The 20,824-nt window shown below is 39.5% G+C and overlaps 1 protein-coding gene across 7 annotated transcripts in view; it reads left to right on the top strand.

Moving 5' to 3' along the window:
• The window catches only part of LOC124550890 (zinc finger protein 501-like), a 601,755-nt gene that overhangs the window by 30,404 nt on the left and 550,527 nt on the right, over window positions 1–20,824 (top strand). For all 7 annotated transcript variants that reach the window (XM_047125661.1, XM_047125666.1, XM_047125665.1 and 4 more), the window contains exon 3: window positions 9,465–9,533. In XM_047125661.1, the coding sequence (XP_046981617.1) occupies window positions 9,465–9,533 (69 nt within the window). The remainder of the gene's footprint in view (window positions 1–9,464; window positions 9,534–20,824) is intronic.

Here is a 20,824-nt window from a genome sequence, read left to right as displayed (position 1 = left end):
AGAATACAAGGTTCATTCAAGTTCTAAGGCCTCCGATTTTTTTTCTATTTAACTACTCACCCGAAATCGATGAAACTGGTGTTACTTCTCGACGTAATCGCCCTGCAGACGTACGCATTTTTCACAACGTTGACATCATGATTCCATAGCAGCAGTGAAGGCTTCTTTAGGAGTCTGTTTTGACCACTGGAAAATCGCTGAGGCAATAGCAGCACGGCTGGTGAATGTGCGGTCACGGAGAGTGTCTTTCATTGTTGGAAAAAGCCAAAAGTCACTAGGAGCCAGGTCAAGTGAGTAGGGAGCATGAGGAATCACTTCAAAGTTGTTATCATGAAGAAACTGTTGCGTAACGTTAGCTCGATGTGCGGGTGCGTTGTCTTGGTGATACAGCACACGCACAGTCCTTCCTGGACGTTTTTGTAGCGGTGCAGGAAGGAATTTGTTCTTCAAAACATTTTCGTAGGATGCACCTGTTACTGTAGTGCCCTTTGGAATGCAATTTGTAAGGATTATGCCCTCGCTGTCCCAGAACATGGACACCATCATTTTTTCAGCACTGGCGGTTACCCAACATTTTTTTGGTGGCGGTGGATCTGTGTGCTTCCATTGAGCTGACAGGCGCTTTGTTTCTGGATTGAAAAATGGCATCCACGTCTCATCCATTGTCACAACTGACGGAAAGAAAGTCCCATTCATGCTGTCGTTGCGTGTCAACATTGCTTGGCAACATGCCACATGGGCAGCCATGTGGTCATCCGTCAGCATTCATGGCACCCACCTGGATGACACTTTTCGCATTTTCAGGTCGTCATGCAGGATTGTGTGCACAGAACCCACAGAAATGCCAACTCTGGAGGCGATCTGTTCAACAGTCATTCGGCGATCCCCCAAAACAATTCTCTCCACTTTCTCGATTATGTCGTCAGATCGGCTTGTGCGAGCCCGAGGTTGTTTCGGTTTGTTGTCACACGGTGTTCTGCCTTCATTAAACTGTCGCACCCACGAACGCACTTTTGACACATCCATAACTCCATCACCACATGTCTCCTTCAACTGTCGATGAATTTCAATTGGTTTCACACCACGCAAATTCAGAAAACGAATGATTGCATGCTGTTCAAGTAAGGAAAACGTCGCCATTTTGAGTATTTAAAACAGTTCTCATTCTCGCCTCTGGCAGTAAAATTCCATCTGCCGTACGGTGCTGCCATCTCTGGGATGTATTGACAATGAATGCGGCCTCATTTTAAAACAATGCGCATGTTTCTATCTCTTTCCAGTCCGGAGAAAAAAATCGGAGGCCTTAGAACTTGAATGCACCTCGTAGAAGCTTTCGAAATGTGGTGCTACAGAAGAATGTTGAAGATTAGGTGGGTAGATCACGTAACTAATGAGGAGGTATTGAATAGGACTGGGGAGAAGAGAAGTTTGTGGCACAACTTGACTAGAAGAAGGGATCGGTTGGTAGGACATGTCCTGAGGCATCAAGGGATCACAAATTTAGCATTGGAGGGCAGTGTGGAGGGTAAAAATCGTAGAGGGAGACCAAGAGATGAATACACTAAGCAGATTCAGAAGGATGTAGGTTGCAGTAGGTACTGGGAGATGAAGGAGCTTGCACAGGATAGATTAGCATGGAGAGCTGCATCAAACCAGTCTCAGGACTGAAGACCGCAACAACAACAACAACAAGTTAAGAGTCCAAAACTTGAGCAAGATTTTCCATCAGTGAAATCAGCAGTAAAATTGACAAAGTCTGAAACATATGAAAATGTTTCTAGCAGTTGAATGTTTGCAGCCATTGTGCCTGTCACAGATTCACTACCTCTAAGTACTTCTGGGCAGAACGACCCAGTGGCTGACTTCGCAGTACTGACAGACTGAGGCTGACCTGGCATTCAATATCTCATGGCCTGATTAGCCTGCAGATTCTCTCCTCTTTTTTTTTTTTTTTTTTTACAAATATATATTTTTGAGATGACATTTAATTTATCACAAAACATGTAAGTCATATACCTCAAAAGATTTATCTTTTGATACTAGTCTCTTTTTAGCCATTCGGATCTACATACCACACACAATATTTAAATAAGCATAGAAAGTCTAATTCTTATGATGTCATGGAAGAGAGAAAAAATACAGAATAGAACAGAATGAAACTTTATTGTCTTGTGACATACAATTTCAAGTCATTGACTTAATGTGCAGGAGAACCTTGAAAATACAAAAAACTGGTTTACAATTTTCCTTATAATATCAGCAATATAATATACTGTACTGAATAATTAATTAACTAAGCAATTAATAATTTCTTTTCAAAAGTGATAATTAACAGTCCTAAGTAATTGCTCTCTACTGCTCAAATTTACAGGTTGTCATTCATGAATTCTTCTACTGCATAGTAACATTTCTTCACTAGTTTCTCATATAAGGTTTTTTTTCAGTATTTCTAAATTCATGCTGAGCATTTTTCTTCCTTTCTTCCTTTCTTCCTTTCATTGTATCCACATAATGTGAAGTTTGAGCATAAAGTTTAAATGGTAGGTGGGCACCATAAAATTATTTTCATTTCTGGTGTTGTAATCATGTTGAAAACAATTTGCTGCTAATAAGTCAGGGTAATGTGTACAAAGATAATCAGCTCAGAGGTGTACAGTGAGGTACACTTAATATACTTAGAATTTTTAGAAGTGGTCAACATGATTTTCTTTGCCCTACATTGTGCATATTTCTAATGATGGTTTTCTGAATTTTAATATTCGACACACATTGTTTGAGTTACCCAAAATACAATTCCGTACCTTATTACTGACTCAAAGTAGGTGTGATTTTCTACTTTTCTCATGTCCATACTGGTAGCATTGTACAATACTCTCATTGCAAGTCCCAGGCTACCGGCATTTAATTTATTTGCTAGCTACTGTATATGTGAGACCCATGGTAGATTTTTATCCAGTTGCATTCCTGGGAATTTCACACAGATAGCTTCCTGCAAGTCTTGGTTGCTGTGACTGACCTGAATATCATTTAATTTAGCTTATTTGTTTTTAAACTCCATTAACTGAGACTTTTCCATGTTTAATTTTAACCCGCTTAAATCAGACTAGGTATCTAATTTTTCTAAAGTATTTAATACAGTTTGGGGAATTTGGTCAGTATTGTTACTTTCAATGATTACAGATGTGTCTTCTTCAGTTAAAACTGAGTGCCACTCAATATTACGTGGTAGATCATTTATGTAAAACAGAAGCAGAATGGGACCTAAGACAGGATCTTGGGGAACTCCATGTGAAATGGTTTTCCATTTTGAAGTATAAGTTGTTCGCTCTGATTATAAAAGCATCGTCTTCAGTTGGTTCGATAAGACTTCAACGATTCTAATACCATGGCCCTAATTCCACACTTTTCCAGTTTACAGAGTAGCAAGGAATGGTTCACACTACCAAAAGTCTTTGCTAGGTCGCAGAAAATTACTCTGGTATGCAGTGAGTGATCTAGAGAGTAGCTAATTTTATCTACAAAACGGTTTACTGCAGACACTGTGCTTTTACCTTTTTGGAACCCTTACTGATTTTTTGAGATTATTTTAAATTTTTCTATGAAATTTTGAATTTGTATGGTGACTACCTTTCCAAATATTTTTGATAGTGATGGAAGAAGAGAAATTGGGCAATAGTTTCCCATATGTTCTTTTGTGCCTTTTTTTGAATAGTGGCTTACCTACTGCGTATTTCAGTGTGTCTAGAAAATAACCTTCTTGAAGGGGCTGGTTAACTATTGTAGATAGTGACTGTGCACTTATTTTAGAGACTCATTTTTAACACTGTTGCTGGTATCCTATCCCATCCTGCCGATGTTTTACTTTTTACTGATAGTATCATATTTTCTATATCTTTTATAGTTGTTGTTGTTGTGGTCTTCAGTCCTGAGACTGGTTTGATGCAGCTCTCCATGCTACTCTATCCTGTGCAAGCTTTTTCATCTCCCAGTACCTACTGCAACCTACATCCTTCTGAATCTGCTTAGTGTATTCATCTCTTGGTCTCCCTCTACGATTTTTACCCTCCACGCTGCCCTCCAATACTAAATTGGTGATCCCTTGATGCCTCAGAACATGTCCTACCAACCGATCCCTTCTTCTGGTCAAGTTGTGCCACAAACTTCTCTTCTCCCCAATCCTATTCAATACTTCCTCATTAGTTATGTGATCTACCCATCTAATCTTCAGCATTCTTCTGTAGCACCACATTTCGAAAGCTTCTATTCTCTTCTTGTCCAAACCATTTATCGTCCATGTTTCACTTCCATACGAATACTTTCAGAAATGACTTCCTGACACTTAAATCAATACTGGATGTTAACAAATTTCTCTTCTTCAGAAACGCGTTCCTTGCCATTGCCAGCCTACATTTTATATCCTCTCTACTTCGACCATCATCAGTTATTTTGCTCCCCAAATAGCAAAACTCCTTTACTACTTTAAGTGCCTCATTTCCTAATCTAATTCCCTCAGCATCACCCGACTTAATTAGACTACATTCCATTATCCTTGTTTTGCTTTTGTTGATGTTCATCTTATATCCTCCTTTCAAGACACTGTCCATTCCATTCAACTGCTCTTCCAAGTCCTTTGCTGTCTCTGACAGAATTACAATGTCATCGGCGAACCTCAAAGTTTTTAATTCTTCTCCATGAATTTTAATACCTACTCCGAATTTTTCTTTTGTTTCCTTTACTGCTTGGTCAATATACAGATTGTACAACATCGGGGAGAGGCTACAACCCTGTCTTACTCCCTTCCCAACCACTGCTTCCCTTTCATGTCCCTCGACTCTTATAACTGCCATCTGGTTTCTGTACAAATTGTAAATAGCCTTTCGCTCCCTGTATTTTACCCCTGCCACCTTTAGAATTTGAAAGAGAGTATTCCAGTCAACATTGTCAAAAGCTTTCACTAAGTCTACAAATGTTAGAAACATAGGTTTGCCTTACCTTAATCTTTCTTCTAAGATAAGTCGTAAGGTCAGTATTGCCTCATGTGTTCCAGTGTTTCTACGGAATCCAAACTGATCTTCCCCGAGGTTGGCTTCTACTAGTTTTTCCATTCGTCTGTAAAGAATTCGTGTTAGTATTTTTGCAGCTGTGATGTATTAAACTGATAGTTCGGTAATTTTCACATCTGTCAACACCTGCTTTCTTTGGGATTGGAATTATTATATTCTTCTTGAAGTCTGAGGGTATTTCGCCTGTTTCATAAATCTTGCTCACCAGATGGTAGAGTTTTGTCAGGACTGGCTCTCCCAAGGCCGTCAGTAGTTCCAATGGAATGTTGTCTACTCCGAGGGCCTTGTTTCGACTCAGGTCTTTCAGTGCTCTGCCAAACTCTTCACGCAGTATCATATCTCCCATTTCATCTTCATCTACATCCTCTTCCATTTCCATAATATTGTCCTCAAGTACATCGCCCTTGTATAGACCCTCTATATACTCCTTCCACCTTTCTGCTTTCCCTTCTTTGCTTAGAACTGGGTTTCCATCTGAGCTCTTGATATTCATACAAGTCGTTCTCTTATCTCCAAAGGTCTCTTTAATTTTCCTGTAGGCAGTATCTATCTTACCCCTAGTGAGATAGGCCTCTACATCCTTACATTTGTCCTCTAGCCGTCCCTGCTTAGCCATTTTGCACTTCTTGTCGATCTCATTTTTGAGACGTTTGTATTCCTTTTTGCCTGCTTCATTTACTGCATTTTTATATTTTCTCCTTTCATCAATTAAATTCAATATTTCTTCTGTTACCCAAGGATTTCTACTAGCCCTCGTCTTTTTACCTACTTGATCCTCTGCTGCCTTCGCTACTTCATCCCTCGAAGCTACCCATTCTTCTTCTACTGTATTTCTTTCCCCCATTCATGTCAATTGTTCCCTTATGCTCTCCCTGAAACTCTATACAACCTCTGGTTCTTTCAGTTTATCCAGGTCCCATCTCCTTAAATTCCCACCTTTTTGCAGTTTCTTCAGTTTTTATCTACAGGTCATAACCAATAGATTGTGGTCAGAGTCCACATCTGCCCCTGGAAATGTCTTACAATTTAAAACCTGGTTCCTAAATCTCTGTCTTACCATTATATAATCTATCTGATACCTTTTAGTATCTCCAGGGTTCTTCCACGTATACAACCTTCTTTCATGATTCTTAAACCAAGTGTTAGTTATGATTATGTTGTGCTCTGTGCAAAATTCTACCAGGCGGCTTCCTCTTTCATTTCTTAGCCCCAATCCATATTCACCTACTATGTTTCCTTCTCTCCCTTTTCCTACACTCGAATTCCAGTCACCCATGACTATTAAATTTTCGTCTCCCTTCACAATCTGAATAATTTCTTTTATCTCATCATACATTTCTTCAATTTCTTCGTCATCTGCAGAGCCAGTTGGCATATAAACTTGTACTACTGTAGTAGGTGTGGGCTTCGTATCTATCTTGGCCACAATAATGCGTTCGCTATGCTGTTTGTAGTAGCTTACCCGCATTCCTATTTTCCTATACATTATTAAACCTACTCCTGCATTACTCCTATTTAATTTTGTGTTTATAACCCTGTAGTCACCTGACCAGATCTTTTATAGTAGTTTTGGTAAATATACTGAAAAGTCCACCTGGAAATTACTCAATGGTAAAGAAATCTTTCTTATCTGTGTAATGTTCTACATTGAAGTTTGAGGTGTTTGCATTTAAATAGAATTCATTAAATAATTCAGAAGTTTTGAGCAGGATTTACAATAGTTTTATCCTTTATCTTGATTTCAGAAATATCATGCCCTCTAGTTGTAGCACCCGTTTCAGCTTTCGTCACTTTGATTTATTTTCACTGTCCAAAATAAATCTATTATTTCCCAGTTCGTTTGCTGTCTTTAAAATTTTTTTTTGTAATTTTTTTACACAGTTAACAAAATCAGCCTTTTTGTAATGTTTTTGTTCCCTATGTAGCCCTCTTTTTCTTGCACTACAGATTTTTACTCCTTCAGTAATCCCTTTTGCTTTATTTCCTACTTTTTTATTAAGTAAAGTAAAGAGGAAAGTTTCATTAAAAATGTGCAGGAACTTTTCCAAGAAAGTAGGAAAATTTTCAGAACGTGAAATGCTGTGATCTATAGCCCACTCCATCCTAGTTAATCAGTTATGCAATAAGTTCATATTTTCTTTGTTGAACTGGTGTTTGATGGTATACATGTTTTGAGCAAAGCTTTATTTTTTTTGTAACTCCATAAACAGAGCACAATGATTAGAAAGTCCTAAATCTAAACAAAACGTATTTGCTTTCTTGTAAGTATAATTGGTTAAAATATTATCTATACATGTTGCAGACATTTCGTTTCCTCAAGTGAAATCAGTGGCATTAGCACTGAATTTGGATCATGTCATTGAATTTTGTTGAGTTATTGGCTTCACGTTGAAATCAGCAGTTATTATGACTCTTTTCTTGGTTTATTTTTGATATTTTTGCAATAGACACTGGAATTTAGACAAAAATGTTTCATTTTTTCTGCATCTGGAATTCTATATGCAGATAAAATTACAAATTTTTGCCCTAACTCTAGGCAGCAGCTTTCAAATATACATTCTTTACTAAGGGAATCGAAATCGAATGTTGCTCTATATTCTATTGATCTTTCCACAAGTATGCACAATCCCCCCGTGTAAAATTACTTCTACAAAAGATGCTGGTAACATAAACATTATCAATGTTATTTAAGATTTTGATACTTTCCTTTACAAGCAGATAACAAGTCAAAGAAAATAATGAAGATATTCCTAACCAACTCATACTATTACTTAAATTTATGCTAAGTGGTACCAGACTGGAATAACAGGCAGTTTTATTATTGCACAATTAATTTATCATTAATTTCACAAATAACAATTAGCTTAGAGCTGCTATTTGCATATACAGAGATTAAGATTTGTCGAAGTTCGATACAGATTTTCTTTCATAACATTTGTTGATGACTGGATATGAGGGTTCTACCATTAATAATTGATTCTGTATTACTTAAATGACATCCGTGCCAAACCTACTCATGATACAAAAATGTTACTTCTTCCAGTCACCGCTGCAACCGGCTGCTAGCAGTCGCCATTTAGATCTTGTTTGTGGCGGTATGTGATTGCACACAGCATTGCTGTGTGATTGGAAAGTTTCAGTAAGGTAGCCCACTTTCCACAGTTTTGATCATATGGGCAAATTAGAAGAAGCAATGAATTCATTTTGTCGATACAAAGTGTCAGTGGTACTTAGTTTTAATGTATGTCATTGGAAACATACTCTTCAGTTTTATGGCCAGTATTCTGCAGTTGGCACACAGGAGGAAATCACAGTAAGGTGTCTTCCCCCCCGCCCCCCTCCCCCCCCCCTCCCCCCTCCCCCCCTCCCCCCTCCCAGTCTTTCCATCCCTTGTGTGAGTACACTGTTGGTATTTGCCATCCCTTCGCAAATTCACACTGCTTTCAACTTCCTAGCTAATTCTGCCCACAGCTTAATGGCACTTGCCTACAAAAGTGTATGTCCACTTGCACCTGATTGGCAGCTGAATATGTTTAAACTTACAAGCTCTGCAACAGGTACTAAACAAATTTCAGGGATAATTTGTATGTTCTTTAAGTTAAATGAAAGAATAAGGCAGGAGGGACAAAAACAACAAAGATGTAATGGTGTTAGTTGATATGAACGAGAACTGAAACCATACTCAGACTTTCTTTGTCACTCACATGATTTCTAAATACCACTATATGAGGTTTTTCCATGGGGCGTGTGGGGACAGTTTCACACGGGGAGCAGGGGGTGGGATGGAATGAGGAATGGTATCAGTGGAGAACAGCTCCATAATCTACCACATGATACATCACATACCCCATTGGACAACCTCATGCAGTGGTGTTCATAAATCGTGTGAGGATACATCATTGGCAGTGGGAGTCTGAGTATGTTCAGATAGCCTAATGCTGGAAGTGACTGGTCCACAAATATTTGTTTTTCATGACAAATTCTACACAAAGACTATTGACACTGGCATGCTAAAATTGATGCCAATTTATACGTTTAAGACTTAGCTAATGTAACACAACCAGATCTCAAGGTAAAAACAGGCAGTGCCTCTGATAGTGGAGTAAGTTGTGCACTGTATCAGTTCCTATAAATTCTCCAACTAACAAAATTCATTCTCACCTTCCACATACCAGGTTCAAATACAAAAAGGTCTGTGTAAGATCTGAACAAAGTTCACCTCCAGATAATCTTACAGTTTCAGAGCCTGGTCATGAAATGTGGGGAACACGGGTTCAAATCACGGTCTAGCACAGACTGTTAACTGTCTTGACATATACATTTGTTGTGAGAAGACTTATTTTGTCTGTGCTTCTTGTACTCTGTGTTTCATCTGTACTTAACTCATTTTCTTTGATTCAGGTGGAGTCTGAACCACTCGTGCCTGCTAACCGAGAGATCGAGTTCATATCTGTTAAAGAAGAACCTTCAGTAAGTAGTAAAATTTACTTATCATTACATCCTAATATGTTATCTGCAAGCTGCTGTGCTCAACATGATTGATTGGATGTAATACCAAGATAATTCCTTTGAAAAGGATGCATTCCTTTGAAAAGGATGCGTTTTATTTCCTTCTTTCTTCTCACCCTGTTCTTCATCTGTAATGACCTTGTTATTGATGGTGTGTGAAATTCTAAATTGCCTCTCTTTCATCTCTTGAACTTGTTTTATCTGGAATGATGATACAGAAAGAACAATATGTGAAATCTTAAAAATGGGACTGATCCTTTCTCAGTAAATCACCTAACTTAGAAAAAACACAGTTTATTCAGTTCTGTACATGCCAACATATGTAGTCATAAGTACTAGTATAGAGGAAAGGAAAAATGTAAAACTTAATGTTCAGAACTACTTTGTGCACATGTTAATGAGAATTTTAATTGTAAAACATATATTATAGATCATCTTGTAGAAATAAGGAGCAGCCAATCAGTTGCAAACTGGAAGATTTATTAATGCCCCTTTACCATGGTTTATAAAAATGGCTCCTTCATAAGGAAAATATGGATTACATATTGTGGTGGAGGTACTTCTAAATACACCAGAAAGACATCTTCAAATATAAAATTTCACCTCCATATTAAATTAAAACATGGGTTGTTGTCATATGGCTCTTCCTCACCAATGTACAGCTAGTGCACAGATATGAACTGAAGGGGTTTTAAGAAACCTTCCAATTTGCAATTGATTAACTGTTTACTGTTTTTACTAGAAGATCTATATAATATATGATTTACAGTTCAAGTGCTCATTAGTATGCACGCAAATCAGCTAGCACACTAGTTGTGCATTGGTGAGGAAGTACCATATGGCAACAATCACGTTGTGCATGTTTTAATATAATATGGAGGTGAGATTTTATATTTGGCGATGCTTTTTGGCTGTGTTTTGATGTACCTCTGCCACAACATGTAATCCAGTTTTCTATATTTTCCTTATGAAGAAACCATTATTATAAACATTGAAACTATGCCAAAGGGGCTTTAATAAACCTTCCAATTTGCACCTGATTGGCTGTCTACTATTTCTACAAGAAGGTTTCATTCTATGGTTACTGCTCCAGGCATGTACAAATTTTAAAATATTATAGATCTAAAATGCTTGAATGCAGAAACATTTCCTCAGTGCATAGCTGCTCATTTTGCTGATGTAAACATTAGAAAATTAGCTTACTTCATATACTTCCATTTGTTCTATCTTATGGAGTAACATTTTGCTGCAGCCCACACATAAATACAAAGAGTTCATTGCACAGAAATGTGATGTAAGGATAAAATCTGGCGCTCATCCCAAAATTTCATGTAGGGAACCATTTAGATGATTAAGCATACTAATGTCAGCCTCACAATACATTTACTCTCTTGTGCAGTTAATTGTGAAGAAATGAGGCACAATTTAAAAATAATAGTAGCATCCATAAACACAACACTGGAAGCAAAAATAACCCTCTCTATCCACAACGAAAACTTACTCTTGCCAGCAAAGAGTGAACTATGCAGTGTAAAATTGTTGGACTACCTACATTGGGAAAAAAGGTGCTGACAGATACTGAACATTATAATAACAAACAACTCATTTCTTTAGGACAATTCCTCCTCCTCCACAGATGAATTTCTGCATAAATATTATATGTACTGTATATTTCGGCAAATAAGACAACCTTCAGACGAGACTAAGTATAAATTTTTGTCAAAGATATGTAGTTTTACCATATGCCCGCCCTATCAGATGATCTCCAAACTATCAGTGGCCTATAAATTTAGTTTAGAATGGTGGTCATCTGGATAATAATAAGCACACTGATTACGGTAATGATCTTGAGTATTTATAAAAGCATCATATTTGGTATTCATTTTTGTGGACTTGCCCGTCCTGTCCTACTAAACACTTGGTACTGTTGGACGTGTCATGGCATCACGGGTTTGGTTCCTGGCTGGGTTGGGGGTTTTTTCCACTTGGGGACTGGATGTTTGTGGTGTTCTCATCATTTAATCATAATTTGTGAAATTAGCGAGATTTAACTGAATAAAGATTGGTAATTTATACAGGCGCTGATAACTGCGCAGTTGAATGCCCCACAAATCAATCATCATCATCATCATCATCACATCATGAAGCAAAAGCCTCCTTTAGCATTGTTATGGTTTTGCCTCTCAAATATACAGCTATTAAGTATTATAATATGTTGTATTGTGTATTCAAACAGTTTGTGAAATTTGTGAAGTGTGTGCTTAATGATGGAAACAACAAAAAGAAGGAAATATGAAGCAAGGTTCAAGTTAAAGATCATAAAACAGGCTAAAGAATAAAACAACTATGCTGCAGCAAGGGCATTCAATATAAAAGAGAAGATGGCTAGAGATTGATGAAAGAATGAAAATGCTATTAAAAATGCCAATGAAAAAATATTAGCTTGCTGGCCAAGTAAAATAGCATTGCAGAATGGCTATAAGAACAGACGCAGAATTGTGATGTTGTTATAAGAAATATGATTAGAGCTTATGCACTGAAGTTGGCATGAGCCAATCCATAGCACGCCAAAGAATTTTAAGCAACTTTAGGTTGATGCAATCATTTCACAAACATAAAAAAAATCTGGTAATATAGCAGAAAGCAGAAGCTGCATAAAAATTACAGAAAGATCTTGACCTTAAAGCTATGAGTTTTCATAAGCTTATTATTCATATGAGGCAAAAGTACAATTTTCCACTGTCTCATATTGGAAATATGGATGAAACACCAATGAACCCATTGTGAAAACAATAGGGCTATGGAAACAAAAGGTGTAAAAACTGTTAAAGTCAGAAGTACAGACCATGGAAAGACCAGGTTTACATTAGCATTAATGTGCATCACAGATGGAACAATGTTAAAAGCTACGGTAGTTTTCAAGCGGAAAACCATTTCTAAAATAAAATTTCTGCCAGGCATTTTTGTACATTTTTACAAGAAGGGTTGGACGGATGAGAATGTTGTAAAATTGTGGAGTGTGACATATGTTCTTGAGTCACATAACTGATAATACCAAAAATCTCATAGCACTTAGCAATTAAGATTTCTGTCACATTGAGTGGTTTGACTTCGATGCTACAACCCACAGACATCTCTATGAGTAAACCATTTAAAACCCACATGCGTGAACAATGGAAAAATTGGATGATGATGTCAAAAATTCACGTAATAAAGGTGGAGCTATGTGGGCTGCATCACTTGACGTTTTATGTGTAATTTTGTGATCAGATCATGAGAAAAAGTGAAAGTGCAAACAGTGACCAAATACTTCAAGAAGGGGGGTTTCCAATGCTACCAATGATACTGAGGACGATTTATTATGGGATACTGATGATGAAGCTGAAATCGATTCACAAGGTGCAGAATGGGACCCATATGACAAGCTTCTCAACAAAGTGAGGATACACTTGGGGAACTGCTTTCCTTAGATGATGATCGTGAGGATTCTGCAGTGTTTTAAATGCATTGGGGAGTGATTTATTTTATTTTGTAATGGTTTTAATTTCTATAAATTTCAGTCTATGTTTTATATCTGTGTATAAGAATACTCTAATTTTGAGCTACTTTTTTATGCTTCAACAGTTGTCTTATCTGCTGAAGCATATGGTATGTGTCTGTATTACATTTGCCAGATTTTGTTGTAGATAAACATTAGAAAAAAATAGTTAATTAAATGACCAATATGTACCTATGTTTTAACATAGAAATTGTATGTTGCTTATAAACCTACGGTCAAATTCCACATAATCTGCATAATACCTCTGGAAACCAGTGTGTAATGCATGGTAAAGCCTAATTGTTGTATATGTATTAACTATGCCTCTGCTATGTTGTTGACTCATCTCCCACAATGACCTACTGTAACGTTTGCGCCAGTGTAGTGCCGGATGAATAATCAACGAAAGGATAACGTTCTACGAGTCGGGGCGTGGAATGTCAGAAGTTTGAACGTGGTATGGAAACTAGAAAATCTGAAAAGGGAAATGCAAAGGCTCAATCTAGATATAGTAGGGGTCAGTGAAGTGAAGTGGAAGGAAGACAAGGATTTCTGGTCAGATGAGTATCAGGTAATATCAACAGCAGCAGAAAATGGTATAACAGGTGTAGGATTCGTTATGAATAGGAAGGTAGGGCAGAGAGTGTGTTACTGTGAACAGTTGAGTGACCGGGTTGTTCTAATCAGAATCGACAGCAGACCAACACCGACTACGATAGTTCAGGTATACATGCCGACGTCGCAAGCTGAAGATGAACAGATAGAGAAAGTGTATGAGGATATTGAAAGGGTAATGCAGTATGTAAAGGGGGATGAAAATCTAATAGTCGTGGGCGACTGGAATGCAGTTGTAGGGGAAGGAGTAGAAGAAAAGGTTACAGGAGAATATGGGCTTGGGACAAGGAATGAAAGAGGAGAAAGACTAATTGAGTTCTGTAACAAGTTTCAGCTAGTAATAGCAAATACCCTGTTCAAGAATCACAAGAGGAGGAGGTATACTTGGAAAAGGCCGTGAGATACGGGAAGATTTCAATTAGATTACATCATGGTCAGACAGAGATTTCGAAATCAGATACTGGATTGTAAGGCGTACCTAGGAGCAGATAAAGACTCAGATCACAATATAGTAGTGATGAAGAGTAGGCTGAAGTTCAAGACATTAGTCAGGAAGAATCAATACGCAAAGAAGTGGGATACGGAAGTACTAAGGAATGACGAGATACGTTTGAAGTTCTCTAACGCTATAGATACAGCAATAAGGAATAGCACAGTAGGCAGTACAGTTGAAGAGGAATGGACATCTCTAAAAAGGGCCATCACAGAAGTTGGGAAGGAAAACATAGGTACAAAGAAGGTAGCTGCGAAGAAACCATGGGTAACAGAAGAAATACTTCAGTTGATTGATGAAAGGAGGAAGTACAAACATGTTCCGGGAAAATCAGGAATACAGAAATACAAGTCGCTGAGGAATGAAATAAATAGGAAGTGCAGGGAAGCTAAGACGAAATGACTGCAGGAAAAATGTGAAGACATCGAAAAAGATATGATTGTCGGAAGGACAGGCTTAGCATACAGGAAAGTCAAAACAACTTTTGGTGACATTAAAAGCAATGGTGGTAACATTAAGAGTGCAACGGGAATTACACTGTTAAATGCAGAGGAGAGAGCAGATAGGTGGAAAGAATACATTGAAAGCCTCTTTGAGGGTGAAAATTTGTCTGATGTGATAGAAGAAGAAACAGGAGTCGATTTAGAAGAGATAGTGGATCCAGTATTAGAATCGAAATTTAAAAGAGCTTTGGAGGACTTACGGTCAAATAAGGCAGAAGGGATAGATAACATTCCATCAGAATTTCTAAAATCATTGGGGGAAGTGGCAACAAAACGACTATTCACGTTGGTGTGTAGAATATATGAGTCTGGCGACATACCATCTGACTTTCGGAAAAGCATCATCCACACAATTCCGAAGACGGCAAGAGCTGACAAGTGCGAGAATTATCGCACAATCAGCTTAACAGCTCATGCATCGAAGCTGCTTACAAGAATAATATACAGAAGAATGGAAAAGAAAATTGAGAATGCGCTAGGTGACAATCAGTTTGGCTTTAGGAAAAGTAAAGGGATGAGAGAGGCAATTGTGACGTTACGGCTAATAATGGAAGCAAGGCTAAAGAAAAATCAAGACACTTTCATAGGATTTGTCAACCTGGAAAAAGCGTTCAACAATATAAAATGGTGCAAGCTGTTCGAGATTCTGAAAAAAGTAGGGGTAAGCTATAGGAAGAGACGGGTCATATACAATATGTACAACAACCAAGAGGGAATAATAAGAGTGGACGATCAATAATGAAGTGCTCGTATTAAGAAGGGTGTAAGACAAGGCTGTAGCCTTTCGCCCCTACTCTTCAATCTGTACATCGAGGAAGCAATAATGGAAATAAAAGAAAGGTTCAGGAGTGGAATAAAAATACAAGGTGAAAGGATATAAATGATACGATTCGCTGATGACATTGCTATCCTGAGTGAAAGTGAAGAATAATTAAGTGATCTGCTGAACGGAATGAACAGTCTAATGAGTACACAGTATGGTTTGAGAGTAAATTGGAGAAAGATGAAGGTAATGAGAAGTAGTAGAAATGAGAACAGCGAGAAACTTAACATCAGGATTGATGGTCACGAAGTCAATGAAGTTAAGGAATTCTGCTACCTAGGCAGTAAAATAACCAATGACGGACGGAGCAAGGAGGACATCAAAAGCAGACTCGTTATGGCAAAAAAGGCATTTCTGGCCAAGAGAAGTCTACTAGTATCAAATACCGGCCTTAATTTGAGGAAGAAATTTCTGAGGATGTATGTCTGGAGTACAGCATTGTATGGTAGTGAAACATGGACTGTGGGAAAACCGGAACAGAAGAGAATCGAAGCATTTGAGATGTGGTGCTATAGACAAATGTTGAAAATTAGGTGGACTGATAAGGTAAGGAATGAGGAGGTTCTACGCAGAATCGGAGAGGAAAGGAATATGTGAAAAACACTGATAAGGAGAAGGGACAGGATGATAGGACATCTGCTAAGACATGAGGGAATGACTTCCATGATACTAGAGGGAGCTGTAGAGGGCAAAAACTGTAGAGGAAGACAGAGATTGGAATACATCAAGCAAATAATTGAGGACGTAGGTTGCAAGTGCTACTCTGAGATGAAGAGGTTAGCACAGGAAAGGAATTCGTGGCGGGCCACATCAAACCAGTCAGTAGACTGATGACAAAAAAAAAAAAAAAAAAAAAAAAAAAAAAGTGCCGGGCAACTGCACAAATAAATAATCAGGATACAGAAATGTAGAACTCAGGTGTAACTGAATACAAATATCACTCCCTGAAACAGGTAATTTCCAATAACTAAGTCAGCAACCTGACATGCTACGAGTCTCTGATAGTTCCTCGATTACAAGTCTGTACCTACCAAGTTATCTTCCGAGACAACTTTGTGTAGCTCCACTGTACTGGTGGTGATACAGCTCACTGACAACTGCCGCAGGTGGTAGCTCGCAGGCTTCTTAGGGTGGACTCCAACTGTGAACTGACTGTAGAGGCTGCGGAACTGGTATTGTCATGAGTATGAATTACACTTAAGCCATGTGACTGGCTACTACTGATTGGGTCGATGAGCTGCTCGCTCATTGGCTCATGGCATGGTAGGGGATATGCATCTGTGGAAGGAGTGGGAAAGTAGTTCTGTTGGCTGTAGTGCCCTGTCAAGGCAGCTGTTACTGTTAGCCTTGCTGAAAGGCCATCATGTGTAATACAATGAGTCATTATGTGCTGTACAAAGGAATGTCATCTGGCAGGCACCATGGGAAAGGAAGTGAAGCACCTTTGCTCCTTTGACCTTGGAACTGTGAGTGGAGTGACGACTGCCGGCTGCTCAGTTGTTGGTCATCTGGTTGTCATAATAGGTCACTGCCACTGGCAGTGAAATGGTGGAGCATCCCCTCCTCTGCAGGATTGTGAGAAAACAGCAACTGGAATTGGAAAGGGTCCCGAACTGGGAACAGACTGAAGAAACTGACGCATGGCCATAGGTTAGCAGTGGAAGAGAGGAGAGGCAACACCCACTTTGTCCCACCTACAACACTGATGGGAAGTCGAAGGCGTGGGCAGATTTCTCCTGTAGCATGGTATGTCCTTGACAAAAAAGAACCTGAAAGAGAGCCGAATCAGAGATAGGCATCTACAAAAAGGACACTGGGTGGGGGCTGGAGACAGACATAGAAAGCTGCCAGCAGGTCTGTTTGAGATGCCTCGGTAGAGGCGCACTCAGTCAACTGCATCAAACGATGAATGATCGCTTGGCACGAAGTGCACAACAGAGTACGACATGATGGGGTGGAGTAGGCTGTCCAGTGTAGATTTGCCAAAGCACCTGGACGGTGGGGAACACCTGTGGGTTGTCCTGAGTATGGGTACCCAGTGGAAGAATCCAGAATTATCATCAAAATTGTATCCCAAAGAGGCCCTCTGGAATGCTATGGGAAATGATCCCTTTGCACCAGCAGTTCCGGCCTAGGTGCAGAAATAGGTAGTGGGTCACCACGTCAGCCACATCAGGGATCTGGATAGGAGCACGCGGATCAGGGACACAGAAATGTAAATGCTGGAAAAGATCGAGGCCCAAAACGTTAGTTGATGTGCACAAGTGCGTGACAAGAAACTGTGGCAGTGTGTTGACTGAATTGTACTGTATGTGCGCATGGCAACAACCAGAAGTGTCACTTAGTGGTTATTTTAGTTTTTGAAAGTATGAGAAGAGAAAAATTATGGAGAACCAATTAAAGCATAAATATTCACATTAATAATAGACTTGGAAGATCCAGTATCTATTGGAAATTTAACACTATGTCCATCAGTGTCCAATTCACAAAAATCATGTCACCAAAACATTTGAGAACTGAGATCACATTATTTTGAACAGAATTGACTGGAGAACAAATAGTTTTTGTCATTATCAGCATGATGTGTAAGAGAATTTATAGTAGAACAAATGTTCTGAGTAGTACAGAGCTTACACCTTATTTTCAAAATCACAAGTTTGAGAATCAACTTTCCAAGCCTGAGGGGACAAGTCCCATAGAAACACTGAATTTTCTGTAACACCAGAAGGATCAGTGCAGCTCAAGTTTTGTAATTGTACCCCTTTTGTGGTAAAGTTGGAAGTGCAGGTGTTGAACAGTATGAGACAACGTGTTGTGGTCGATGAAACACTGGGTGTAAGATTTGTCAGGCAACAATAGGTTACCGGTAGGCAGTGAGTCCTGTTCCTGTGGTGAAGACCGAGGTCGTGGTGGTGAGCTTCCAGCAGATGAAACTGGGCCCAGGTCATGAAGCATGACATGAAGCCTAGGTGGTGGACAAATGGCGGGATAAGGGCGGGATTGGATCCTTAGTGGACCCGAGGTCTGGGTGGCTGGTTGTGACAACCTGATGGATGATCATTGATAATGGCGGGATTCTGAAACACATCAGAATTGTTGCATTGTAATGCTTACACAGAGCATGGGACTTGTTCAAAAGCACACACCACTGATAAGCATTCATTTAATGATGGATTGCCCAAGTGGAGGGGGTTGTTTGAAGCCCTAAGTCCAAAATGTGAACAGTAACAATTCTCTGAGCACTGAGTAATCTACCTAAGGCAGGGCATTGTTAAGATTTTCACATACAGTCTGACAGTTAAACGTTAGGCTTTCCAAGGAGGCAAACCATTCAAAATAGGATTGTCCAGATTGCTTGCGGTGGACAAGAAAAATGCACACTTTGTTACTTCACCATGAGGGCTATAAGCAGCAAAGTATTGATCCGAATGGGTCCAAATAGCAGGTCCACTGGCCCCGTCCCGGGTCAGACGGAGGGAACACAGGCAGAGGATGCTGGACATCTAGGTTGTGTGCAACTTGTCCTCTGAGTGCTGTAGCAGCTGGCCCTGAACAACTACCAGTGCGTCCAGCATAATCTGCAGGGACAGGAAGAGATTAAACACGGGAATGAGAAGCCCACAAGTTCCACCATCTACAAGGGGGACCCAAAAGTAACCGGAATCGTAATGCTGCACATCGTGTACTTGTAGTAGCAGGTTGCGCCGCCAGAGGTTTGTAGTAGGAGCTCTTCTGAGTCATTATACCACATGGCATCACCCAACAGTGAGAAGTGTGGTTTCTTTGGCAGTTCTTTGAGTGTGCGTACAGTGCAGACGTGACAAGAGGAAATGGCTAGTTCTTACGAAAAACATGCGGCAGTGAAGTTTTGTTTCTTGCTCGGCAAGAACGCAGCAGAAACTGTTGCGATGATTCAGGCAGCCTACAAAGACCATGCTCTTAGTAAAATGCAAGTGTACGAATGGTTTTCTCAGTTTAAAAAGGGAGAAATGGTGGTTGAAGATCAGCCCCATTCCGGTCGACCTTCAACTGCTTGAAGCGAAGACAACACCGACAAAATCCGTGATCTCATCAGTGAAGACCGACGCAGGACAATCAACCAACTCAAGAACTTGTCCAGGTTGTCCTGGAGCTCAATTCAGTGCATCTTGACCGTCGATTTGGGGATGCGAAGAGTGGCAGCAGAATTTGTGTCGAAGCTTGTTACCGGAGATCAAAGGGATTGTTGCGTTCAAGCCTGTCTCGAAATGAAGGACGCGTTCAAAGATGATCCACATTTTTTCAACAAAATCATTACAGGTGATGAGTCATGGTGCTATGGGTACGATCCAGAAAGTAAACAACAGTCATCACAATGGAAGTCACCTGGCTCACCTAAACCAAAAAAACCTCGACAAGTGAAATCGAATGTGTAAACGATGTTGATCTGTTTTTTGACATCAAAGGGATCGTACACTCTGAATTTGTCCCTGAAAACCAGACAGTTAACCAACAATTCTGTTTGGAGGTTATGAAATGGATTCGCCGAAGTTTGTTGTGAAAACGTCCGGCTTTGTGGGATTATGGCGTGTGGTTCCTGCATCGTGACCACGCTCCCGCGCACACGTCTCTCAGCGTTCGCCAGTTTTTGGCCTCAACGATGACGACTACCTTGACCCATGTGCCCTATTCGCTGGATTTAGCACGCTTGGACTTCTTCCTATTCCCGAGGATGAAAAGAGAGTTGAGAGGGAAGTGTTTTGCAGATGTGGGAGACGTAAAATGCAATGTCATGAATGTGCTAGCAGGTATCAAAGAGGACGAATTTAAAAGGTGCTTTGAACATTGGAATGAACGTTTGGACAAGTGTATTAATGATAATGGAGAGTACTTCGAAGGAGATTATGGTTGTATTTAAAAACAATAAAGTATATGCTTTCTAGAAAGAAATTCCAGTTATTTTTGGGTCCCCTCTCGTAGAATATTACACACACAATAAGAATTCGTAGTCTAGAATGTGCAATGAATGGCTGAAGGAGAGCAAAACACTGTCCAGAATTCCAGTACAAGGCCACAATGGAAATGGTGAAACCACCTACAAAATACTCAGAGTTCCGAGCAAGTCCACTGCACTGCAGTTGTGCCACAAAAGGAAACAGAAAGTACCATGAGGGAAGTAGCCACAACATCTGTGCAGATCACTTGAAAACAGTCAAGAAAATGTTCAGTTCCTGAACAAGTACCAGAGAACTGGAGGCTTCGAACCGTAGTACCGAGTAGGCTAAAATGTGTTTAGGCTTT

This window comes from Schistocerca americana, chromosome 9 (assembly GCF_021461395.2).
Source record: "Schistocerca americana isolate TAMUIC-IGC-003095 chromosome 9, iqSchAmer2.1, whole genome shotgun sequence".
Classification (NCBI taxonomy): domain Eukaryota; kingdom Metazoa; phylum Arthropoda; class Insecta; order Orthoptera; family Acrididae; genus Schistocerca; species Schistocerca americana.
This window is presented reverse-complemented; position numbering and strand designations above follow the sequence as displayed.